Raw genomic sequence first — 27,254 nt, forward strand, 5'->3', positions numbered from 1 at the left:
CTTAATATTTGCCAAAGGATTTGGCATGTCAGTCTTAAAAGAAATGTTGTTATATTTTAATGACTATGCATTTACTGGGTGTTACCCCATTTGGTACTCTTTCTTTGAACTAGTAGAGGAGTATTACATGCTAAATCTGATGTGTATTTTGAAATTTAAATATAAAATATAAAAAGTTTAGGTCAACCTTAACTCTGAGTTAGGGGTGAGTTATAAAGCATACTAAAAGTATGCATATACAATACATTTGTGTGTGTGTAATATAAAGGTTGTAAGTATTATGACTTTATCCTGTGTATTAACTCTAAAATCTGTGAAAATACTATGTTTAACTTATCTAAGGCCAATTTCTACTATAGAAATCATAGCAACGTTACTTGTTGTATTGCCTGTCCAGATACTAACTTATACATTGATTTATTGTACTACACAACATTTTGTGTTCAGTAAATTTTGATTTTTTTCTTTATCAGCTATTTCCCCGAAGATGTACGTGGTTGTATGTAATGAACAATTGCTTATTATCAATATCTGGTAAGTCTTTCAACTGTTTTTAATGTAAATGCCTGAGAATCGTAAATTTTGTGTATTAAGCTTTATTCTGTTTTTTAATTTCCAGGTAAAGCTTCTCAGCTTTATTCCCATAATTTACCAGGGCTCTTTGATTATGCAAGGCAAATGCAAAAGCTGCCTGTATCTATTCCAACACACAAGCTGCCTGACAGAATACTCCCCAGGTAAATATATATTAATCAAATGTACTAGCAATATTCTGTAGAAGATCTTGTTTCTGAGAGTCCAGGACCCTCTCCTGAATGGGGACCCCTAATAATTTGAAGTTTTTGGAATTTATAGTCTCATCTCCATGAATAACTTCTACTAGCCTTAATTAGAGTTCAGGCACTTAAATTCACATGAATCAAGATGAGAATATACGCTCTGAAAGGAAAACTCCAATTGTACACATTTCGCTTTCTTCTTGGGATAGACTGTGTTTGAATCTGATCTCACAATTCCATTTTACTTCACTTGAATTATTCTTGAGTTACTGAGAACAAGTCAGACTGCTTGTTCCTTAAGGGAAGTTCTGGTTGTCTCTGTTGTAAACCAGATCCCAGGGTTAGGCTCAGGCATGTTTATCTAAGAACCAGAAGAGAGATTGAAGCCTAAAATAAACTGTTCTTATCAGCCCAGAGAATGAGGGTAGGGAAATATTTATTCAGAATGAGAACATGGGGCGCTGGAGGCTGTGGACATATTACCTGAGGTGTGTCCACAGCAAGTTCTGTATGCAGTCTCACCAAATATATTTATCACCAAGGATCATACAAAACATGAGAGATCCGAAGTAATATTATATTTGTTGCCACCCAAGCCGTAGAAGACAGATCCTTAAAAATAGTCTGGATGTCAGACTCAGTACCAGATAACTTGCTGACTGCACCAAATCTGCTATAGCAGAGGCTATAGGACTATTTTGTCCTCCATGAGCCATAGTACCCTTGCTGCTCCAAAGAAAATACTTGAAAATAGAAGTGTTCTAGACATGTAATTAATTTTGCTAGCATCAGAGGGAAATGGTAACAGTAAGAAACCTGAGGATTCAGTGTGGAGTCAACATTCAGTGCATAGAAGGCAGAATGAATCACCAGAACACTTCACAATACATAACTTCCTAAAGAACTATCTTATCAGTGGGCCTGATTCTTAGCTACCTGGAGGTACAACTAACAGCCATAGCTTTATTCATTACATGATGCAGAAAGGCCTCTGTGCAATCATCTGCATGCATAGCTGTGTTACACCCATCAGACACTGTGATCACCTTGGAACCGAAATATGGTCTTAGAAGATCTAGCACAGCCACCTTTCAAACGATTACACTGTATATCCCTATGCAGTTTGTCTGTTCCCGCCCCATACTGTAACTTTGGCCAGCAGGCTATGTGAGTTGGGGACACAATCAGCAGAGGACCAATACTGTAAATTTCACAAGGTCAGGTCACAAGGTCAATTTGCTATGAAAATTCCAAAATACATCAAGCCTGAGATGACAACTCATACACATTCTGGAGGGCCAGGAGATTTCCTGCCAAGTCCCATCACATCCCAAGGAAAATGTTAAACAACCTGAAAGTGCAAAGGGCAAGCAAAACATACATAGGCAGGACAGAATCATTTAGATATTCCACATTTCTCTTTGCTGCTTTCTTCCCTTTGCGTGACAGGCATCAGAAGGACACAGTAGCCAAGAAGATTACTAGATGCATATCTAAAGTACGTAAATAGCAGGATAAATTATTTCCACCAGATCTCAAAGCACATTCTTCAAGAGGTTCTTGAATACCATGATGATGAGTGCAATATAAAAATTGATGTAAAATTAAAGCAAAATTCTCTTCAGAGAAAAGTTCATGCACCAGCAGAAAAAATGGAAAGCAAAGAAAAATTCAAAGCAGCTACATGAGCATCAGTACATAAATCTGCAAAACATTATATGCTTGATTTGGGACTTAGTTGACACAGCATTTAGTAGCAGAGCCTTACAATGTATGGAAGTCATAATCTCCAATCGTTTCTGCAATGTGAACTCCACTGAAGCAATCCTTGACAATACCTCTAATAAACCTCTTCCTGGAACAACTTGGAACAATACTGCATTCTCCTTCTCGACCTGTCAGTCATCTTTGGAACTCTCGATCACATGCTTATTGATTATCTTATCCTCTGTTGACTTCCTTAACTCAGGCCTTTCCTGCTCGTCCTCCTGTCTTTCAAATTACTCCTTCAGGGGGTCATTCTGAGGGGGTCATCCTTATTAACAGTCTTTATAAGAAGCAGATTGATTGTCTGTTTTATTGAATTAATAATTCTGTATTTATATCCTTTAGGAAGTTTGCAGTGTCTACAAAAATTCCAGAAACCAAATGGTGTCAGAAGTGTTGTGTTGGTAAGTAAAGATGTACAGTGAAAATGTCAGTAAGAGGAATAAATGTCTACAGTTTTGAGATATTTGTAACGAGTCACTACCTGGGGAGGAACAAAAGGAGAGAAGAATATTAGGCTGTCACGTTTCTCCTGTCATCAGAAAGAAGCTGTAGACATCTACAGGTAGTAAACTCAACCAGATTAGCCCTCACGTTTATAGGAAGTGAAAACTTCCTCTTTTTCCCCTCATAATTAATCACATTTCACAACAAATTCAGAACAGCAGAATACATGTCCGGTTTCTTGAGAAACCTCAGTCTCTCCGGGGGAGTGACATACAGGAAGCATCAGGCTGTGGACCATGACTTCTAATACTGGCCATTGTGAGCCCACCATAGTTAATATTATTATTGACTGATACTGTGTAGTTCGTTTTAAATTCTCGCTAGAAAGATCTACAAGAGCAGCATTGGTTCTCTAAAAATAGTACCATACAAAAGTACAGTAAGGGTCCAGTGCAGCAACCACGGAGTCAACACTGCAGTATAAGAGAGATACAAACAGTGAAAAGTTACTGTTCAATAAATGTGCATAAAAGGCAGGAAAATTATTTGCTGCATGAGCTCTCCACACAAGCTGTAGAGTGTGGAGGTGGGATGGGGTCTTCTCGAATCACTAACTGCAACACCTAGGTCCCTGTTATATAGAACACAGGATGTAACATTTTCAAATTCTCTGACGTAAGTAATCACTTGTTTCTCTCATCTACCTGTTTGTCTTGTCATTTAGATTGTAAACTCTTTAGGGTAGGGACTGTCATTTACTATATGTTTGTACAGTGCTTAGCATGAAAGGGCCTTGACCTGATTGAGGCCTCAATATAATGTTAAAAAATAATCTGCTGAACTGCTGAAAGGTGTAGTTTCTGACCTGCTGGCAGAAGAATATTAGGGAAAAAAATCAGAGTAGATAGGAAACTCTATAGGCTCTTCATGAATATAAATGTAACATTCAGCCTTTTTACAAGGTTTCTCTTCCAGTGCTGAACAGCGAAGGTGTTAGCATGCTGCACTGTAATCTTGTGGTGGTCATGGTAACCCGGCCTAGTTTGTCAGAAGGGTGCATGCACAATGCAGCAGATAGCTAGCATGTGGCCATGCTGCTTTCTGCAGCACTCAAAGAGCTTTATCACCACCAAATGAATTACTAAGCATCTAAAAATTACTAGACCCTACAGAATCTCCCATGTGGTAGGAACAGAGCCTGTGATGGGACACGAGTGCTGTACCCTTTGGCCTAGCGGAAGCAGCACTGAAGTGGCAGTCAAAAAGGGACTGAATTCTAGTCTCATCTTTTCCACTTACTGGTGTTAGTAATTATGTACACTTCACAATTTGTATTACTGAGTTGAACCTTACTTTAACTGTCAGGCAAGTATCATTGTCCCCATTTTACAGATGGGTTAACTGTGATGTTGCGCAAGGGACCAGATTTATAAAGGTATTTTTAGGTGCCTAAAGATGCAAATAGGCCCCTAGTGGAACTTCAAGAGAGGAGGGTGGTCCTAGTGGATTTCATCCACATTGAACCACATTGAAAGTCAGTGAGTCAGGCAGTTCTGTAAACTGCAGTGGACACCTTTCTGTGTCTTTGGGCCCCTAAATGCCTTTGTAAATCTAGCCCAAGATCACCTCAGTTGGCTTTGAATCAGACCCTTAGATTTTAAGTTCTTTGGGGCAGAAACTTTATCATTTCATGTCTTGTACAGCTCTAATCATATTGTTGATTATTTAATGATGTGATCATGTAATTAGCCTTTAATGTAATGAATTTGCAGAGTTCAGGCAGTGCATGCAACTTTAAGCATTTTCTGACTTTTCAGTGCCTAGCAGCCCACCTTCTTCTCTTTTTAAATATGTTTTTAATTGAGTAGTGATAAAAGCTATAAGAAGAGCAGTTTTTAATGAAAATGATGATGACTGATACTTTTTCTATTTCATTTCAGTCAAGGTATAAGATTAAGTAATGTGTTAATTGAATTTTAGGTACTGGGTGCAAAATATACTGAGTGTTATATTTTTAGGCCAACTTTGTCATTAAAATTCAGCTTCCTGGGCAGTTTAAAGAATTGACAGTGGATGTATGGAGCCTTTCATTTCCTATCACTTGCTAGAACCTGGTCTAGGACACCAGTGACTGAAAGGCTACTGAGCAACTATGAGTTGGTAATGACTGATAAATTGTTAAATAATTGCTGGCCTCTGTTCAGTTCATGTTGGAGAGGTGCCACTGTCATAAGAACAACCATTATAACTGGCACCTTTCTTCAAAATCTTAACACTAGAGGAGGTTTCTCAAGATAATTAAAAAATAGTTGGGGCACACCAACATTCTGAAATGGGAAGCTTTGACTGTCTGTGTCCATGCTATAACTAGCCTGTAGGCAGCCCTAAAGTATTAAGTCCTGTTTATCAGTCAAAAACCTTCAGTCAGCTGTATTAAAACAAGCTAGGTATATAAAGTATGGTTTTATTATGTTTGTGATAGCACCTACTATATGCTGTTTTTTCCAAACCCTTAAGAGATTCCTAGGAGCCAAAAATCTAAGGGTTGTATGTAGTTTGAAAACTAACTTTTCAGAGTCCCTTTTCAGATCTGACACTTTCAGAATTGCAAAGGCTGTGTTAAATTAGATGTGAAATGTTTATACTAAGTAAAATGTGTTACTAACATACTTTACCTTTTCTTTCTTGGCAGTGAGGAATCCTTACACAGGCCACAAATACCTTTGCGGAGCACTACAGTCTAGCATAGTCTTATTAGAATGGGTTGAACTGATGCAGAAGTTCATGTTAATTAAGGTAAACATTACAATAAGATGTCCACAAGCAGGAACTACCTTCTCTTTAGGACTCAACCTCTTAATACAAAACGTTGATTTTCAGATGCTTTTATCTTGAAAAAAATTAGTTGAGTAACTAAAATGTAAATAATTTCTTATGTTCCTATATGATTTTCTGTTCATTTCTGCTTAACTCATTTTGAAAAATGAAATTCATTTTATATCATTTGAAAAATACCAGTTTAAAATGTCCCAAACATTTGCTAGATGCTAACTAAACATTATTTAGAACCTTTTCCCCTGCACATATCCAGTCTAAAGGTTGATTATTTCTATCTGTAAGTGTTGTCTTATAGTTATACAGTAAGAATGCTCTGGCTAATCAATGGGCAGAGCCTTGGGAGAATTGAGGGGAGAACATTGCTAGTTCTCACTTATGCCAAACGTAAAGGGAGAAGATGACTCATTTGTTTTGGACTGCGTGACTCTTTGGGTGCTTCAAAATCAAATAGTTGTTGTTCCCAGCTGACATCTGCAGGACAGAGGCCACAGTGCTTCATGTTTCTTGGACAGGCAGCACCCACAGTCTGGTCAGCTGGGGAAACAAACTTTTTAAACCTCCCCAACTAGTGATGTCACTCAGAGGATCTGGGTTCTCTCTTGCAAGCAGCCATAAGAAAAATGATAGTGAAAGTTCAGATTCTGGATATTAACAAAATCTGCATGAAGAACCTAAATCTTCATAAATCAGATTTTCCTGCATCTGCCAAGTAGTATGATTTTAGGAAACAAGCTTGATGTTACATAAGTGGACTAACTATGAATGGTAAAACTACTTTATCCAACTTACCATGCTGTTTAAATGACTAATCATGATGTGTACTAAATTGTTTGCTTTTTAACTTGTTTGCCTTTATCTAACAGTTTTTTGTTTCTTAATCTAGCACATAGATTTCCCTGTACCTTGTCCACTGAGATTGTTTGAAATGCTGGTAGTACCTGAACAAGAATTCCCCTTAGTTTGTGTTGGTGTCAGTCGAGGGAGAGACTTCAACCAGGTGGTGAAGTTTGAGACTGTCAACCCAAATTCTACCTCTTCATGGTTTACAGAAACAGGTTTGTGCATTATGATTGGATTCCCAACGTTATTTGCTATCTTACTTTATTATAATTAGAGCACCAGTAACAGCTAGGTTCCATAGTTTCCATGGAATGTCCCATAATTAGTTACATTGGGTTTTCCACGTAAAGTGGTCTCCCAGTTGTCCATAACTCTCTCTTATGTTCACCTTCCATGCTAAAATTTTTGACTGAGTGAATTTTTTTTTGAATGTTTGAGTGGAACACACAGGGGACAGAATAAAAGTTGCTTGTGTTTCCAGAAGTTAGGCCTTTTCTGAATTGTGCGCTTCACTTTGCAACTTCAGTGTTCTTGACATAGTGTTTTTAATGGATTTTAATGGAATTTCAGGCTGACTGCCTTCTTCTCGGGCAGTTGGTATGAGATGTTGTGGGCCAATGCAGGGAGCGTGTTTCAGCATGGCAGTTACCTTGCTGTTGCTGAGAAGGAAGTACTTACCCCTCCCTCTTTCCATGAATATTGGGAGGAGGGAAGGCATGTGTGCCCTGTACTCTGCATCCAGAAGCCACCCCTTATTTTTGATCCTCATGGCTGGCATGAGTGCCATTTGGATGAGGAGCTAGTGCACGGAAGCAGCAGCAGAAACTCTTAAGATGAAAATTGGGTGGTGGAGAGACAGCCTTTCTGGATTGCGCCCCACCCTCTTGAAAACCAGTTGCCATCGTGAGCCTGGTCCCGGTCCCGGTCCCACAATGCAGAATCAGTAAGTAGCTCTGTCTCAGGGCTTTAGCCATCCCCCCAGTACTTTTGCACAAACCTCACTGATTCGATTCTGTGGCGCTCTCTAAAAAATGCTGTTTTCACTAGAAAGATTTCTGCTGATTTTCTTGCTTCTTAAAAGAATATCTGAAAAACTTCTGCTGTAAATAGAAGTACAACTACATAAATGACTGTTATCAGTGGTAGTGCTGCAGTGTCTGGCCAGTTAATACTGTAATACTCGTGTGTGTGAACTTTGAGTTCCATTTTCAGATTGGTACATAGGGTTATGTAGCTCCTAATATAGTCATTGAAAGTAGAACACTGAAAAGCAACTCTTTAAAAATGTACCCTTTGTATTCAGTCTTATTTCAGTATTGTCTGCATCAGTGATATATCTCTGTAAATGTAAAATCTTTATTCCCTTCTTAATACTCTCTGTTTTTTAACTTGGACAGTTTAACACTTCTCTGAATTACTGCATCTATCCTCGTTAGAATTCTTTTTCAGTCATTTGTATGTCCTTCTGGTGCATCTGTATTGTTGGCAGGTCTTCTTTCCTTTATTATATTGTTAGTGCTTTAAACCATGTGGTTAAATCTCTCTCTCCTGTCCTCTGTTGACAGGACATTGAGAAGTCAAAAACACTCTCTGAGAAGAGAGAAAAGTGTACAGTATGTGGTGGTCATAAATAGCTTGCACCAAATGGTTATTATTTTATATATTTGGCATTTGTTTGGAAATGTTTTGAAGTGATTGTCTTTGCTCCATTTGTGTGATGATCATGAGTCAGAAAATGCATACACCTTCTTGTGGCTGACAGGCCAAATTATTGTCTCTGAAAGTGCATTTTTCTCCAGAGACAATTATGCCTGATGGCATGTGAGTGAGACTCCCATGTGACATACTGCTGCACTGTGTGTGGTCTTAGGCAGAGCCAGCTCAATTCCTATGAAATGGCAAAGAACGCACGCCCTGGAGGTGGTGGTGAAGAGGTAGCTCTCTTAATTTCTTTCTCCCCATCCCTCTGGTTCTGGCAGATAAGTCACAGGGAGGATGGTATGTATTACATTTTCAGTAGCTCTCTCTGCTGCTCTCTACACTCTCAAGTAAGAGCACCCAGTGCCTGACAGGCACCGAGAAAAACAGCAGCCGCTCAACCTGCCATGTTCCCTACATGGGTAGAAGGCTGAGAATGGAGTTCTTTGTCCAAAAAATTAGAGAGGAAGACAGAGTGAGGAGTCAAGGGGGCAAAGGCAGGAAAGAGAAAATGAAGTTCCCAGCCTCCTCCTATACTGACACCAAAGACAGAACCACAGTGGGTTCTGGTTATGGTGTCATCCCAGGCTTGTTGCCACAAAAGGCTGTTATGCACTGTTGTGTGTTTTCCCCCTTTTTCATCAGATGTGAGAATGCTTTAGATGAAAAAATCTTTTGAAATATGAAAGAATAGATTTTAATATTGTTGAACTGGTACTCTTTTGCTCTCTATACCATAACTAGAAAAATTGCCCATGAAAATACTCACATACATTGTACTGTACATTTCTTTCCACCATTTAATTTGATTTTACACAGATATTATTACTGTTTTAAACTCTTTGGGCCTTTTCTACACTAAAGGGAAAAGTCGATCTAAGCTACGCCATTTGAGTTATGTGAATAGTGTAACTCAAATCGACGTAGCTTAGATCTACTCACCACAGGGTCCATACTACACGACGTCGACGGGAGACGCTCTCCTGTCGACTCCTGTTACTCTTCTCAATCAGGTGGAGTACAGGAGTTGACAGGAGAGCGATCGGCAGTTGATTTAGCGGGTCTTCACTAGATGCACTAAATCAACTGCCGATGCATCGATCGCCACAACGTGGATCCTCAGGTAAGTGTAGACAAGCCCTTGGTCTAGGCTGAATCATTAGTGGTTTAACTCATGTGCAGGGATGTACTCCAGGCCTCACAGAGGCTTGTCTGTTCAGCTTTGTGGAGAGGAGGGTAATGTCTTGACTCACTGTAGTGACTCCTCCAGCTGTTTTAAGGGTGACTGCAGTTCACTGGAGGGGAAGTCACAGCTCACCTAGCTGAAGGGACAGTTGCTTTGATGACTCTTGCAGGTGGAGTGTTAATACAAAAACGGGAGTAATCCTTTGTGATCAGAGTACAATTCCTCTGTGCAAGAGTAAAAGAGGAAAGTACTTACAATAAAATTGTATTGTACTTCTCAACTATATAGGAGCTCAGTATTGCCAATTATTAATAATACCTTAAAATAATGGGCCCCAATCCCAGAATCCAGTCGTGAGTCAGGGAGCCAGGCTGAGGGGATAGAAATGGCAGAAATATTCTGAGACCAGTTTTTCACCACTTTAGTTCAGATGCCAGATCCAGAGTGCTGTAAAGGTTCTGATAAAAATCTAAACCTCACATTTGAACTCAAAAGTATCCAGGTCAAGAGACTGCCTGAGTGAGCACATTTCTACTGCCCCATATGTGGAGTTTTTTTTGTTTTGTTTTTTTAATCTTATGCAGGATTTGACTTTTTTTTTTTATGGGGTTAAAATGTTCTTAATTAAGAGCTGCTTTTAGTATTTTATGTAACGTTTTAATTTCAGTTTCTATTAAATATGAGAATTAGTTTCTCTCTTGGTTATATGAAAGGTTCCTAGAATGCTGTAGTATAGATACCAGATTAGCAAGAGTTGCTTTTTGTCATATCTTGCTAAAAGGAATTATATTTTCTCTTTTGAGTTGGCATGTCCACTGATCTGAGCTTGTGGGTCAGATCTCCCCCATTAGCTGTGATGGAGACAGCTGCAGCTCTAATGTGGAAGAAAGGTTACTGTCTCACTCCTTTGTTCGAACGGTCTTCATTAACAATTTGTAAAGAGCTTATACAATGTGAAGATGAAGGAGAAATTGCAAACAGTAGCAAGGACTGAGAAGAAGTCCAAAAGTGCTAGCAAGATTTAGAAACAATGGCAGAAAAATTAGAACAGGATTCCAGTTGGAAAAATGCAAACCAACACATCTGAAGGAAATAATCTGAAACACGTATATTTTATGGAAAGCAGAAATACTGAAAGACAGAGGTGATGGTGGACAGCAACTTAAACATAAGTTTGCTTTGTAATATTAATACTTTAATATTACAGCTTCATTTGCCTCCATCACAGCCAACAAGTTGGGTAAGTGGACATGTCTTTTTAAGAGAACAGAAATTTCACTGGTTAGAAAATCTTTCTGTAGTTGAAAATACAACAGTACCTTAAATTCTTTTGAACTTCAGAATCTCCACATTCAAATTTGATGGTAATTTGTGTTGTATATAAATTAACTGTTATTATTTGTGTTATAGACACTACACAGGCGAGCGTTGTACATTTAACACAGCTGGAAAGAGATACCATTTTAGTGTGTCTGGATTGTAAGTTTTAGTTATGAACTAAATATACATATTCAAATTAGGTCACTTGTTTGAGAGGAATGGCTAAGTGACACCTCTTGTTTATTCTCTAGGCTGTATAAAAATAGTAAATCTACAAGGCAGATTAAAATCTAGCCGAAAACTGTCATCAGAGCTCACGTTCGATTTCCAGATTGAATCAATAGGTGAGTGTGGTTTTGGACTCAACTTGGTGTAGCTCGTTTAATTTATTAATTAATTAATTAAATTAATTAATTTAATTTAATTACTACTAAAGATAGTAATTTTCAAGACTTTGCTGACATAAAATGTATCGATTCCTATGTTTTGTTGTGTGGTGATAAGCTGGGTTGAGCATTTAGTGGATTGATAGGCTTCCAAAAGAGGGACCAGAATGGAAGAGTGTCCTCAGAATTCCCTCCGATTAGGCTAAATGGTCTGGTAATGTTATGACCTCTGTTTCTACAGAAAAGTCTGTACTCGGGCCACTCAAACTCATTGTGAATTATTCCTGTTACTAATTCGTTCTTTTCATTTATGCATGCAGTTCATTTGTTTACTTCAGTCGCAACACTGCAAATGCAGGAATGTGAACTAAAATTCATTGCTAACTTTTCTCATGAAAATAAATTTAACTCCTTAGTTGGAGGCAGTGTGGGCTAGTGTATTGGACTGGGACTCAGGAGATCAGGATTCTTGGTGACCTCGGGAAAGTCACTTCCCCGCTTTGTGCCTCAATTAACCTATCTTTAATGGGGATAATGATACTCTCCTATGTAAAGTGCAAGGAGATCTATGGATGAAAGACGCTATATAAAACCTAGATACTATTAGTATGGTTATGGCATAGTGGATTAGTGCAACTTCCTCACTTCTCTGCATCATCCTCTCCCCTTTCTGTTCCTAAACGGGGTTCATGAAAGCACTGTACCATTTTTCCCCCCCAGTTTCTACCAAAAGCCTACTGTGGTAACACACAGATGAAATGTGTACCCCTTGGAAGATCTCTGGGGATTTTTATTTGAGACCGCATATTATGCCATGTCTGCCACAAATCATTTTGGGCTATATGGTGACGTGCATGATATGTTGCCTGGCAATAAAGCTACCATCAGTCTCTCTTATACTTAGTCAGTTCTATCAGGTTCCAGCAGAATTTAATCAAGGAGAGTCACATAGAATTTGTTCCACAATAGATAGAAGAATTCAAAATTGTCAACTCTCATAATGGGTGCACTTATTTTACACACTTCATTCCCACTCTTGGGAACTGAAAATGCACTTCACATTATTGTGGCATTCTGTTCATGACACTCAGAACTACAAGCCACTGTGTTATCTCTCAGCTTCAGCAAGAGTGAGCTTTGCTAGAGATTAGACCGGATGTCAGCTTCCTGCCACACCTGTCTTTCTACTCAGAGGCAAACTCCTCAAGGCTCTATGGATATGTCTACACTGCAATAGAAAATCCATGGCACGGAGTCCCAGAGCCTGGGTCAGTTGACTCAGACTCATGGGGTTCAGAGCTAAAAAGGTACTGGAGATGCTCAGGCTCAGACTGGAGCCCAGGCTTAGAGACCCACCCCGCCTGTTAGGTTAGCTGAAGACTCTCACTTTAGTTTAATATACAGCACTGAGATGGTTTTGTAATAAAACAAGAATAAATATATTAATAAAGAACAGATGTAAGTGATACTAAGCAAGAGGAAAAAAGAAAGGTATGGTTACAAACAAAATAAAACACACTTTCTAGTATTGGAATCTTAACAGATTACAATCTTGGTCTCAGGCAATTTCTGTTGCTTATAGTCAGTTCCCAGAGACTTCAACCCCCATGTTGTTCAAGGATCCACCTTTCACAGATTCCAAGAGCTCTGGCCTGTTTTGTCCCTTAAATGATTGATAAATAAGGCCTGTTCTACACTAGAAAATTTAGGTTGGTTTAACTACATCTGGGGTCAGGGGTCTCAGGGAGGTGGATTACCTTTGCTGGTGTTGGCATAGGTAGTGTCTACCCTGGTAGCATTTTAAGTGTAGACGGGCCCGAAGTGCCTTTTTGCTCCCCTTATATTACTTAGAGTCCATTGTCTTTGCTTCCAGAACCATGAAGACTTCCTGGATTTGCAGACTTTGTCTCTGGAGTGCTTTCTAAGCTGCTTGTTAGCGTGATTGCTTTGTTTACCTTATATGTAAATGTACTTTTATTGTCCGATGCCTGTAATCAAGCCAGTCAGACAAGGGAATCCACATTCCTTTGTCTGACAGGCTTGATTTATACACTGCCTCCAAAACACATTTTAAGAACATAGTTCCAGCACACACTCAATTCTTTATACACAACCAGTGCATACATTGCAGAGTGATATTCATGACCGGCAATTAACCGGTTTACATATGATATCTTACAAGATAGCTTTTGGATACATATTACCACAGTGTGTTGGGATTAGTGAGTGTGTCAGGCCTGATATGAGTTACATTATAGTGGCCCTCTGCCAGTGAGCACTAACTGGCTGTGAGGGTAAAAAAGAAAGTCATTCTGTCTCTTGAAAATGAATTTTAAATCCTTAACATACTATAACCCAGTAGATTTATACAACTCTCTTTTGAAAAAGCTAGCACTTTGCTGCTTCTGTAATTAGAATTTAATTTAATTTAAAAGGCAGTTGGGAACTATGATGTAACTGCCTTTTTTTAAGACAGAGAAAATGAGGGGAGGGGGATGGGAAGGGAAGAGGAGGGTAAAAAGAAAAAAGGTTTTAGTTGTAGACTATTTTCAGCTGTTCTCTTGAATTTGGGAGGAAAAGGCAGAATGCAAGTTTTTGTAAAGTTCCAATGCTTATGTACCTGGAAATCTTGCACATTTTCTAAAGATTTAAACTCTTGGAGAGAATTAATATTTTACAAGTAACACAGGGCTCATATTAACTAACAGTTTTAAAAAAAAAAGCCCTTTTTTGACCAGTTTGAGGTGGGTTAAGTCATTCTGGTGAAACATTTTGGGATCTTTTGTGAGGGAATTGATGTAATTATAAAATGTCTACAGACAGAATGTAAAATTGCCATGATAGGAAGGTAATAAATATTCTTTGCCTTGCGAGAATAAATTGGGGTTGTCACCAAAATTAACTCAAGTGTTCTTTTCCTTCTAGTTTGCCTACAAGACAGTGTTTTAGCTTTCTGGAAGCATGGAATGCAAGGAAGGAGTTTTAGGTCAAATGAGGTGAGTGCACTATCCTCCCTACAATTTTTTTGCTACTAATTCAGTTAAAATGTAACAAGAATAAGAGTAAATGAATATTGTTTTATTGAACTGAATAAGTGTAAATAGGATTCTGTGTTGGACATAACAGCTAGATATTTTAAGCACTGTTTCAACAATATCTAAATTTCAGGATAAACCAGAAGAATTCAGCTTGTCATCCCAAGATTAAACTTTAAATGTTGAAAACCCTCACAGAAAACAATGGACCTTAGTTTACTGTTCCAAGGAACAGAATGCCAAGGTGCAGATTCATTGCTTGTGGAATATTGTGGAATCTACATTCGGTATATTGGAGGCATTACATTCTGGTGTGGTAATGTTATACACTCACTTTGCACAAGTGTAAATGGCCATGTGGGGAGAAAAGCAGTGGAGAATCAGGTCCAAAAAGATGAATTAGCACAGACCAGGAATTCACCTCTGTTGTTAAAAGAGCTGTGTATGCTTTGAAAAGGCAGTGAAACCTCTATCCCTCCAGCCATGAAAAGAGAAGCTGCATGGCCTGGGGAGAATAGTGCCTTCTCACCTCTCTCAATCATGAAAAGAGACAGTTGAGTTCACATGCTGCAGGGCCCAGGATCTGACACCACCTAACATAAGAAGAGGCAGAAAGAAGTAACAAAGTAAACCATGCTCCTGCAGCAAAATATAAGGAGTACACAATGCTACTGACTTGAGTATTCAGTTTGGAATGGATACTGAGGGAACCTTTAGCCAAAAATCATCTGAATATTCAAAGAATCACTTCAATTTCCCTAGTTATTAACTCCTTGACACCAGCAGCTGAGATTTCCCAACAACTGGGTGCTCATGCATTCAACTTTAGCATTAAGAGTTAGGAAATTCAAGTTCCTATTGCCAAAGAGTAAACATATCAGTGGAGAGAGTGAGCAAGTCACCTTTAAATACAATTAGTCATCTATATACTTAAATCATATCAAACTTAGATCTTCCATTTCGTTAGTCACAGTATTTATGTAGAATATCCAATGAATGACCATGCTGAAAAAATGCTGTTACTGTTTTGAATGATGTTTAGTTTGTCTTTGTGAGCTGCCAAAAACGTATTTTGTACAATTTATCAGACTATTTTTAATTCTTTGAGTGCCTTCTGCATATTTTTACTCATGGGTTGTGCTGGCCTCTGCAGCCTAAATGCTGAAACTATCTCCAAACAGTGTCCATAGGAGTGCTCACGCACCCCCTCCTATATCTCTCATCAGCATTCCCTAACGTTCTGAGGGCAAGGCTATAAAAGGGAGCATGGTACTATCTGCCTACCTCCATTCCTTCCAACCACAGCATCAGATGGAAGCAAACCTTTTCAGATCTCTGATATGGAGCTTTTCTCCTAAAAATGCGATTGATAATGATTAGTGTAGTTTATTATATTGGATTATTATAACTGTGTATTAATGATAGTTAATTGTTTAGTTGAGTTAGTGTTAGTCATGGATCTGACGAACAGAAGATTGGGCTTTAAAAGATGTGCTTGTTTTCTGGCAGTGTTTCTTGCATTGTACTTCCATGTAAGATGTCTGGCGTGTCTTGGTGAGGGACATTCTCTATCCAGATGCTCTGTCTGCAGTACGTTAATTCCTACAGCATGTAAGGACAGAAAAAGGCTACAAGGCTCTCATTCAACAGAAAGCATTGGCAGCAAATCTGTTGGATCTTAGGTGTCCCAGAGCTCAGAATATAAGGCAAAAAACATGTCAGCTCTAAGTTCAATGGCTGCTAAATCTAAGATGCTTATGAAGACTCCAGAATTGGCACTGAAATTCCCATGTGCCTACAGCACATCTGGTACTCGGGACATAGGATTTATTGATTAAAAACCTGCAAAAGGTGCCATTGGCACTGGCCTCTGAGACAAAGGCTAAGCCATGAGAAAAGCCATCTAATCCATCTGTAGTGGTTTTGAAGAATATGACTAAAGAGAAGATGACAACTGTTAGCAGGTCAGATCCCATATGGGATATTCGACATTGGGTCTATCAGACTGGGATTTGTCTACTTTAGTTCCCAGACTAAAAATGAAAGCAGCTCAAAGAGAGAGATCTAAACCGAGACCTCAATTTGTGGATCCATTAATTCTGCTGGATCCAAAGACGGGGTTGAAGACGCAGCCAGAACTGGCAATGGTGGAGTTATTGGAACTGCAAAATATAGATACAGTAATAGCAGAAATTCATCCCATTGGAGTGGATAATGGTCTGGATCCCTGGGAGAGACCCTCTATGGAAAGGAAAAAAAAGATTCTGTCAAATGTCTTCACTCAGGTTCCTACAGCTGAATGGATAATAGAACTGCCATGTGTTACGTCAACAAGCAGGGAGGGGCTTATTTGTCATAGTTATGCAATGAAGCAATCAGGCTATGGGATTGGTGCATACAGCACAACATTTATCCAGTAGCCCTGCGACTATCAGCAAAGGACAACTGCACAGACCAACTGAGCAGAGAGAGACAACACAGTTACATGAGTGGTCGGTAAAAGAGGAAGTGATACACAAGGTCTTCAGCAATTGAGGATATCCTGTCACAACACAGTGTCATCAGTTCTGGACAAGGGCCGAAAAGGATGTGCAGTCCATATTGGACTCATTTATACTGAATTGGGGAAAAGGTGTGTTGTCTGCTTTCCCCCCTTTCCATTAATACAGAAAGTAGTGAGGAAAATAATACAGGTTAGGGCAAGAAATGGCTTTAGTTTCTCTGGTGTGGCTCAGACAGCAGTGGTACATGCATCTACTTGGGATTTTACAAGATGCTCCCAGTATTATTGGATCTATTTTTCCAGGAGCAGAGCAAGATAATTCTTCCAGATCCCCTATCTCTGCCTCTGGCAGCATGGGCTGTTGGACTTTAACTGACCTTGAAAGATATTATCCTTTAGATGTCCATCAGGTGCTCATTAACTCTAGAAAACAATCGACCAGAAGATGATACCAATTTAAATTTTCATGGTTTGTGAGTTGGATACAGAACAAACCTGAATGTTCGGAACTGGCTCTAGTGTATTTTGGAATACTTACTGCATTTAAAGACTGAAGGTATTTCAGATTCTTTGCTGAAGGTTGATTTAGCAGCTATATCAGCATATCCTGTGTTGAGAGTTGTTAAATCAGTATTTGCACATAGTATGGTCAAAAAATTTATGAAAGGACTTTCAAATCTTTGTCCATCTGTAAAGGACCCACTTCTGGGATGGGACCTCAATTTAGTTTTAGCACAACTCATAAAGCTACCCTTTGAGCCCTTGGCAGTGTTCTTTATTTCATGACTGTAAATATGCCTTTGTAATAGGTTATAACTTCAGGCAGGTGGGTTAATGAATTATGCGCGCTGATGAAAATTTGCTGCCTTTACTTCTTTCTTTCTACCCTCAAGGTAAGTTGGTCTGCAGCTTTGGGGTCTGTTTGACTTCTCACTGCTGTTGGATACCCAAATAGCCACAGTCATTAAAATTTTTTAATCTGCAGCTGCCCAGAACACTACACCTGATCCAATCAGACACCGACCTTGGCCATGTTGATCCATACATTAGTTACCTTCTAGTGATACTAACAAATCGTATCAAAGAATGAACCCACATACCATGACAAAGCTCTAACTTGGGGTGGGCAAACTATGCCTGTGGGCCGGATCTGGCCTTTCAGATTGCCACCCTTGTGGTGCCGCGGACCCCGCACCACTCCCAGAAGCGGCCGGCACCATGTCCCTGTGGCCCCTGGGGTGGGGGCAGAGGGCTCTGCGTGCTGCCCTTACCTGCAGGCACTGCGCCCCGTAGCTCCCATTGGCCGGGAACGGGGAACCAAGGCCAATGGGACCTGCGGGGAAGGTACCCACAGGCGAGAGCAGCGCACGGAGCCCTCCGCCGCCCTCCCACAGGGGCCGCAGGGACATGGTGCCGGCCGCTTCCAGGAGCCGCGCGGGGCCAGGGCAGGCAGGCAGGCAGGGAGGGAGGGAGGGAGCGAGCCTGCCCTGGCCCCGGTGCGCGCTGCTGCCACCCCAGAGCCACTCCAGGTAAGCGGCACTGAACCCCTCCTGCAGCCCGCACCCCAACCCCCTGCCGCGAGCCCCCGCACCCTTCATCCATCCCAACCCCTTGCCCTGAGCCCCTTCCTGCACACCGCACCTCCTCCCACACTTCCTCCCGCACCCCAACCCCCTATCCCAGCTCTACATTCATGGCCCAGCATGCAATTTCCCCACCCAGATGTAGCCCTTGGGCCAAAAAGTTTGCCCACCTCTGCTCTAACTGGTGCAAAACATAGCAAGCCCATCTGCTTAGCAACACAGGTCACTCTGAACACATCATCAGCTCAAGTTCTCTGTTCTGACATTTGAATCTCAGAATGGGATTGTTTTTAGCTACTTAAAAAATCACCACAACCATGACCTCCCATTGTTGCTACCTTCTAGTGGAGCAGTAAAACTGTTGACTAATAGGGAGAGATGTGTGAGTTGAGGAGACAAACTTTCACAGGAAGTTGACTTACATTTATGTGTTTACTGCTACAAGGGGCAAGAATGACTTTTAGAACTAAATGCAGAATTTACTACTTTGTATTAACTTTCTCCCAATAAGTCCTAAATGCAAATAAACAAATTAACCTTCAAAAACTATTCAAGCTGCTACTCCATGAGGCTGAGAGAGAAGCTAGGGAAGAATTGTTTATATTCCCAGAAGTAGGTAGAAATTTGTAAATGACCCACACAGGCTGAACTATAATCAGCTGGTGAATTTGGGAGTATATTTTGACTTTTTTTTTTCCCCTCTGTTGACCTCACTCATGCACCAGCATTTTATGCAGTGCTCTGGTGCTCACCTAAATGAAAGCTTATTACAATAGTATGATTTCTCTGTAACACACAAAACTCTATTTGTAAGTGTTGGCACCCTCTAAAGCAAATACATGTTGGAATATTAAATTTTCTGTTTACCGTGGTTCTATATTCAACAGATTTTATTGTACTCCCATAATTTGTTTTCAGAATAGCAGTATGCTTTTGTTTAATAGTGCTTTTGTCCAGTACATGTTTTCCATACTTTCTGTTGTTGTCTCTTTGCACTATTTTGGTTAGTGGTATTGGTCTTGATCTCCACAGTATAATGAGCCTTATCCAAAGCCCCCTGAAATCATTGGAAAGACCTACTTTGAGTTCAGTGGGTTTTGGATCAGGCTCTGTAGGCATAGCTCTATTCCGTACAATCCATCTGAATACCTGTGGCAAACCTAAGACTTCAAAATGACATTCTTGCCACAAGGTAGTTTCATACTACTAGCTGGAAAGGCAGGCTTACCATTCCCTCTGTGGGTATGCGTGTACTCCAACTGGGGGTGTAATTTCTAGGTTGGATAGACATACCCATGCTAGCTTTGACTGAGTTTGTGTGCTGAAAATAGCAGTGTAGACGCAGCTACATGAGCAGTGTTTTGGGCTAGCTGCCCAAATATATACCCAGGGGTTGGGCAAGATTGTACTTGGGCTGCTAGCCACTGCAGCTGCATTGCTATTTTTGGCATGCTAGCTTGGTTAGAGCTAGCGCGAGTCCATCTACCTGAGGAAAAAGTTACTGGCATCTGCAGTACTGCACACATCCTCACATGCCCTTCCAGTCTGAGCACTGCTTGCCGATCAGCCATGTGTGGAATAAATACAGGGACCATGACCCATAGAAGAAATGGAGGTTACTTACTGTAACTGGTTTCAGAGTAACAGCCGTGTTAGTCTGTATTCGCAAAAAGAAAAGGAGTACTTGTGCACCTTAGAGACTAACCAATTTATTTGAGCATAAGGTTTCGTGAGCTACAGCTCAAATAAATTGGTTAGTCTCTAAGGTACCACAAGTACTCCTTTTCTTTTTACTGTAACTGGACATTCTTCCAAATATGTGGTCCCTGTCTGTATTCCACTACCCGCCCTCTATTCCCTCTGCTCTGGATCTGGTTGAATTTGTGGTAAGAAAAGGAACTGAGGGGGCGTTGACCCACAGTGCCTCTCATACCTTCACTGAGGAGCATGAGATCTACTGTTCGTGTGTGGGCCCATAGATACTGCTTGTTAGAATCTCTGCACTCAGGCACATGGTTCACACGTGTACCCGCCTGTGGAATACAGACAGGGACCACACATGTCAAAGAACCTCCAGTTATAGTAACTAAGCTCCATATTTTGCATAATCTGGCAGAAAGTTCTGGAAAATGGCCCTCTCTTTTGGCCCTTATTTAAAGGACAGATTTAAAGAATTCTCAGACTCTGACTTGGACTGGCAATTACCCTAAATGGTTAATTCAGTGAGCATTAATTCCTTTCTCTAGCTACAATAAATGCTATGATACAGTGGTCAAAAATAACTGCACTTGCTACATGAATAATTATTGTATGTTTTCATTAAATAGATCACACAGGAAATTTCTGACAGTACGAGAATATTCAGGCTTCTTGGATCTGACAGGTATGAACGGTACCAGATATGGTCTATTAAAATGAAAGAGTAATATATATGTTCTCTTCCTCCTATTTCTTAAGGGTATTTTCTCACTCGTACTTCATCCTTCTGTGATTCCTTTGTGGGCTTCTTTTAGTCTCCTTATTTTTCCCCCTTATCCCTTTCCTTGCATATGTTCCTTCTCTCTTTCCCGAGGAGTAATAAAACTTTGTTTCTGAGTTTATCCTGAGAGTAAATACTGCTAAGCTTATATTTCAGAAGTGCTCGTATAGCTCCAAAACTTTTCTCTTTTGGGGTTTTAACATATAAGAACATAAGAATTGCCATACTAGGTCAGACCAAAGCACCATCTAGCCCAGTATCCTGTCTTCCGACAGTGGCCAATGCCAGGTGCTTCAGAGGGAATGAACAGGGAGTCGTCGAGTGATCCATCCCGTCGTCTGCTCCCAGCTTCAGGCAGTCAGAGGTTTAGGGACATTCAACCATGGGATTGCATTCCTGGTCATCTTGGCTAATATGGCTGTCAATGGACATATCCTCCATGAACTTACTTTAATAGATTTCAGGTTTTGCATTCAGTTGTTATGCTGTATTAGATCATGGGATCTGCACCTCAAAATAAATTAAAAATATTAAAAACATACAAATTCCAATACTGTTACAAAAGCGAGGGGATCTGCCTGTTCTGCCAACATCCATGGCCCAGGAGGTGTTTTCAGAACCCCACAAGGTCCTCCGCTTCTGTTGTTTTTTGGAGCCTGCTTTGCATGGCCCCAAATCTCTCTGCTTCTCCCTGTCCTGCAGGACTAAATAGTGAAGTATGGTAGGATGCTCAGCTCCTCCAACCACTAACTGTCCTGCAAAGTTTTGGAGCTTCACAGGGACCAACACCTTCCTACTTTCTCTGCCCGGCTTTGGAGTGCTGCAGTTTTATGAAGGCAATTAATGAAGTAAATGTTGTATGTTTTAGGTAATATATACTGAGAGCAGAGTTTCAGCCTTTGCATGATACATGTACTGTACAATGTTAAACCTTAGTTTTCCTTTGAGAACTGCCTATGTCTGTCTCCACTTGTGGGAATTTCACCCTGGCACTGCTTCTCAGAACCATCAAAAAGAGCAATATCTTTTGGGACCTTGTAAGCACCCACTCACAGGTCTGAATTTGCAAGCATGATGTTAATCTCACAACCACCCATAGGTCTTCTGAACAACAATGATTTGCAGGTGAAATATTGCACTGTGCCTTTACAAGCTACATTTTAGCTGTCTTTTGGACAGAGTTCCCTTAGTTTGTTTGTAATTTTTTGGCTTAGTGGTGGGTAGCTGTTTAGCAATTGCACAGCCTCCTTTTAAGAGGGCGTTTTAGTCCCTCATTCCCATTGGGGTGTTTGCTGCAGTTTGTTGTTATTAGGCCAGTTATTTCTCATAGTTATTGAGAGCCAGCACAATCAGATTTTAAAAGAAATAAATCAGATTTTAAGACCAGAGCATCATACTGCTCAAAGATCAGCATGCCCATTACATCAAGAAATATCCTATCCCCAATTGCTGTTCCATCTGAATTGGGTTTACGCCATGTTGCAGGGCAGTGACTCACCACTGCGGTGCCTCCTGCTGGTTATCCAGGGAATTAGCTCTTTTCAGCCAGGAGCACCCTCTGCCGGTCGGTGTTTCGCCTGCCACTGGCCCTATGCCCGTCTAGATTAGGGTTCTGCCCCCTGGAAGTACCCCCTCAGTCTGGGTCTCCCCCCTTATCCCTCCCTTTCCTCAGTGGCTACTGTCAGTCATCGTCTAGCCCCCGCTCCCAAGGGCAGACTTCAGTATTACCACTCATCATCTGCAAGGGGGTTGGACCAGCTGCCTCTGTCTAGGTCTGGGCTGCTCCTCTGCAGCCTTAGTACCCTTCTGTGGGCCTTTACCTCGGCCTGGGGCTCTGCTAGGCTGGAGCTCCCCAGCTCCCTGTACCCTTCCCCAGCACTGCTCTGCCCTAGGTACCCTCCTCAACTTCCCAGGTAGCCAGGTCCTCCTCTCTCCATGTAGCCAGAGAGAGTCTCTCTCCTTCTTGCCCACGGCCCCCTTATAAGGGCCAGCTGGGCCCTAATTACACAGGCTACAGCTGTGGTGGCTGTTTTCCCAAACAGCCCAGCTTTTTCCCTCTCAGCCCTCTCCCAGGGCTGTTTTAAGCCCTTCAAGGCATGGCAGAGGGACCACCCTGCCACACGCCAGCACCCGAATGGATCTGAGACAACTGCTTGAAGACTTTGCATTGCAAAAAATAAAAAACTGAGCTTGTCAGATGTGGTTTTATTTCAGGTCTCTTGAGTGAGTTCTTCAGCTTTAAAACCTTCCTCAATCGCGCTTGTCATTTCCAAGTCAGTTTTTATCTGAAGTTATTGTCAATTCTGTGACCTTCCACAGACTTGAAGGCTTCTGAAAGGTATCGTTCTAAAGCACTGTTTATGCTTAGACTGCCTGAGTACTGACTACAGTAGAATCTTTTCTGAACACCAGTCTTGCAAACAACCAGTTATACGAACCATTTTTCCCACGGGGAAGGCAGAGGAATTGAGGGGAATTGATGTTTATGAAGAGCAGGTCAACATTCCTTCACATTCCAGTGCCTTCAGTGCATTGGAAATTGTTTGCAGCAGTCTGAGGGACAAGAAGAAGGTGATGTAATGCAACTTCTGCACCTACTGTAATTGAGATGTTCCATTTTATGAACTCAATCCTCAGTTTAGGGGTTCTGCTGTATCTGAGTCAGATAGGGAAAATATTCTCTCACGCGTTGGGGGCCTCCTTTAGCTGTTCTCAAGAGAAAAGAGTTGTCTCAGCACCAGGCATTGGAGCTGTGACTAAGAATCCGAAGAAATGGTACCAGTCCAAGGAGGATTTGATTCCTAAGGAGTCCCTCTGATATGAAGATTTCATAAGTGCTTGATTGCCCTTTCCCGAGAGTGCCAAGTAGACTGGGCAGACTGTCTGTGGGTGTCAGGTATGAGGCCTGCACCAGTTACTCTGCCTGATTGAATTCAGGATATTTGGATAAGCCTAAATGGGCCTGATTCCCCTGCAATTTCTGTCTTTTCTCTTAGATGTTGGTAGGAAGCCTCTGTCCTGAGGCCTAGAAAGAACCAAGAGCTGTCTGGGTTAGCATCTATAGCTGCAACAGATGGATCAAAGGGCTGGTTAGCTTTTTCCATCAGCTGATAACCTTAGAGGCTCATTTGGCACAACTCTCCATTCTGTGAGGTCCCTTCTACTTATAGGGGTACAGGAACGTTTTGAGATCAATTGAGAGACATCACATGGGCTTCCCGACATTCTGGTATTCTTGTGGCCAGAACCCTTTTCTGTGTAGGACTTTTAATCCTTGACCTGTGTGGCCATTCTTTCAACAACTTTAAATAGCTTTGTCCTTGCCGTTAGGAAGCATTCACAATGATCTCTCTGACAGTGATGAGAATGTTGAGAAATGAGCACTCTGATTAACCTAATTCTTCCACATTTTCCAGTGAGCATCATAGTCCGTTGTATCTCCTCTCCGATGACAGTAACTAGGCATTGCATCCTATGGGGCACATTAGGCCTAAATTTAAGCAGTACAGACCCCAGATTTATGCATTTTGTGTCAGTGGATTGGAAGGCAGCAGGCCAGTGAGGCGAGGGTAGTAATTTAAAATTTAAACCAATTTGGCAACCAGGAAGTATTACAATTAAACCCTGTTTAACACACTGAAAACTTTATGTACTAGATGTTTTCAACGAGGAAAACAACCCAGCTTTAATTGTAACTGCTCTTGGCTGCCAACCTGGTTTACATTTTAATGTTTGCCCAGCCACCCCTAAGCTCCTTCGTTCCCTGACTGGCCCTCCATGCATATACCCGCCTCTCACAGACCTTTGCTCTCCTGTCACAAGTCTCCTGTAATTTTTGCAGATACTTTGGGCTCTGAGTCCATAACCCCCAACACCACAGACCCATATGCAGCCTTCTGCTTAGCGGAGCTGCTGAGCTTCATAAAAACAGATAAAAATGACAGGTGCTAAAGCAATGACAACAAAACAGTGGAGTTGTGTGTCAGACACAGGAAATTTTTAGCTGCATAATGGCATAGCAACCAGCACCCAGGTTACCAAAGCATCCAGGAGTTAGTGGGAGAAATGTTTGACTCTTTAGATCTGGAGATAACCAGAAGACTTGCTGTTTTTTCAGTACCATTGATTTGAAACGCAGAAGCAGTATCATTTTGTGAATCGCTGAAGGGCTTCTCAGAACTTCAGAAGAGGGCTAGCTGTCCACAGCTACAACTCCTGCTGTGTCCAGAAAAGCTGATCAGCTATTTCAAGTGCAAGAGCGGGGTTTCGAATTCCTCCCCACCCCCACATATTGGGTTCATTATTTATATCCGCTGCAGTAGATAGATCAGAAGACTAGTTAGTTCATCTCCATCAGACAAACATGAGCTAAATTGATGGCTTGGAACAGTATTGTATACTTCTTAATCAGGTTGGCAGTCAGAATAGTCAGCTGACAGACAATTATGTCACCATAGCAATTCTATCTTAGGGATTGTCTGCTGCTTCTACTAGAGCACCCACCTATTACAAGGGCAGTTCAAGAGGACTGAGCAGTTGGAGGTTGAAGGTCAAAGTGTGTCTCAGTGACACTGTCCAGGTTTGCACAGGAAGCCTGTGGCAGAGCTGAAATGGACGGAGGAATCCTTACTCCTAGTGCTGCGTCTTTAACCACAAGGCTGTTCCTCCTCCTCGTGAGTGAAGAGCCAGTAGATTTGTTTGCGGATGGGGTAAAGTGGATGTGCTGCTTGTATGTGTGAAAAACTGAGACGCAGTGTCTGAAGAGCAGGAGGATTTGGGGAAAGTAGAGAGGAGAGGTGCAGTAGTCCAGGCAGTAGGGGATGAAAGCATGAGTGAGGAGTTCAGCAGTAGTGAAGGAGTTCAGTAGTGAAGTTGACTCATTGGTGATAGCCAAATTTACAGATGAGTCATGAAGGAAAGTTAGAGTAGAGGATGACTGAGTTTACAGACAGGGAATTTGAAATTGTATTTCTTATCATTGTTCATTAGATTATTTAACTTTTTTTAATTCTAGGGTTGTGGTATTGGAGAGTAGGCCAACAGATAATCCTATGGCCAACAGCAATTTATACATCCTGGCGGGGCATGAAAACAGTTACTGAGAATCATACATGGCAGTTAACCATGACGAGAAAACACTACTGCTGCAACGTTGATGGATGATTGAAATTGCACAAAAACTGCAGTAACCTGACTTCAATTACTTTGTAATTTATTGTGGCATGAGAGAAAAGATGATAATGTGGTATGGACACACTTAGCATATTATACCACAGAAGTGCTTAATAATTCACTCTTATGTAATCTTTGTACATATATGCAGTATTTTTCAGTGAAACACATTGCTGAAGACCTACACTGACTTAATGTAGATAGTGATCCTTCAGTTATGTACAAGTGTCTTAGCTGTACAGATGTAAAGGTTGCTGAGGAAGCAGAAATGCAATCGGGGTACTATTTTAAGGACTTTTCACGTGTAGTTCTTATAAAATGGGATGTTAGCAATGAACACAGTGCATTTAACATCATATTGTATTTTATTATATGTAATTTACTAATACAAATAAATCAACTTTTAGAAATTGTAACCAAGGCTGTAATCAGATTACAATCTTGTTTTAATTTTCATGCAACTACACTGGTGTGATTGTTTGTTTTGCACAAAGTATTTATCTGTGATGTATTTAGTCACAAAGGTAAGCTGTGACTTCGTGGATATGACTTGGGCTTCAGAGTATCTTTTTTTTAGTTTATTTGGGTAGTTTTTTTGTGAAACAAACCAATTAAACACCTGTATTTTTATATTTAAGTAAAATTCTGTAAAGATTACTTCTCTATGCTTGAAAACAATACCTTCTGGAATGGATATGAATCCCAGAATTTGGTACCTTAATGTAACACTGCAATAGTTGTCTGAATTACTAGTGTATGCAATGGTAAAATTAGCATTATTACAAGTCTTCACTAAATGGTTTTATTCCTATCATGAACTACAACATTCCACACTGTGGAAATGGTTCAAAGATCTTGTCATATTTTGACTTTTTTTGGCCTTATTATGACCATTTTCTTGATTTAGGGTGTTAACACATGGCCAAAATAATTTAGTTACTACCTCATACAAACAATGTAGTGGTTACTTCATATTGCAGGAACATAGTCTGATCAAAAGTATTTTTGATTGCTATTTTCCAATGGAGTATGTAAATGCCAAGTTTTAGCAAAATGCACACATTTGGCTCTGTTTTGTATATGTTCTTTATATTTTATTATGATAATATACACTAAGAACAAACTAAATTTAAAGTGATTTATGGTCTACGTTATTGTGATTGGTAATGCTTTTGAATATGTTCCCTAATGTACATAATGTAAAATAAACTTTTTTTAACA

The 27,254-nt window shown here is 40.6% G+C and overlaps 1 protein-coding gene across 5 annotated transcripts in view; it reads left to right on the plus strand.

Annotated features, from left to right (window-relative positions):
* MAP4K3 (mitogen-activated protein kinase kinase kinase kinase 3) overlaps positions 1 to 27,254 on the plus strand; it is a 132,364-nt gene extending 105,110 nt beyond the window's left edge. For all 5 annotated transcript variants that reach the window (XM_007063162.4, XM_007063163.4, XM_037896248.2 and 2 more), the window contains 10 exons: positions 474 to 534; positions 620 to 737; positions 2,892 to 2,950; positions 5,686 to 5,789; positions 6,715 to 6,886; positions 10,966 to 11,034; positions 11,127 to 11,219; positions 14,187 to 14,257; positions 20,710 to 20,765; positions 25,876 to 27,254. In XM_007063162.4, the coding sequence (XP_007063224.1) occupies positions 474 to 534; positions 620 to 737; positions 2,892 to 2,950; positions 5,686 to 5,789; positions 6,715 to 6,886; positions 10,966 to 11,034; positions 11,127 to 11,219; positions 14,187 to 14,257; positions 20,710 to 20,765; positions 25,876 to 25,963 (891 nt within the window). In that variant the 3' untranslated portion in view covers positions 25,964 to 27,254. The remainder of the gene's footprint in view (positions 1 to 473; positions 535 to 619; positions 738 to 2,891; positions 2,951 to 5,685; positions 5,790 to 6,714; positions 6,887 to 10,965; positions 11,035 to 11,126; positions 11,220 to 14,186; positions 14,258 to 20,709; positions 20,766 to 25,875) is intronic.

Source organism: Chelonia mydas, chromosome 3, assembly GCF_015237465.2.
Source record: "Chelonia mydas isolate rCheMyd1 chromosome 3, rCheMyd1.pri.v2, whole genome shotgun sequence".
NCBI classification, from domain to species: domain Eukaryota; kingdom Metazoa; phylum Chordata; order Testudines; family Cheloniidae; genus Chelonia; species Chelonia mydas.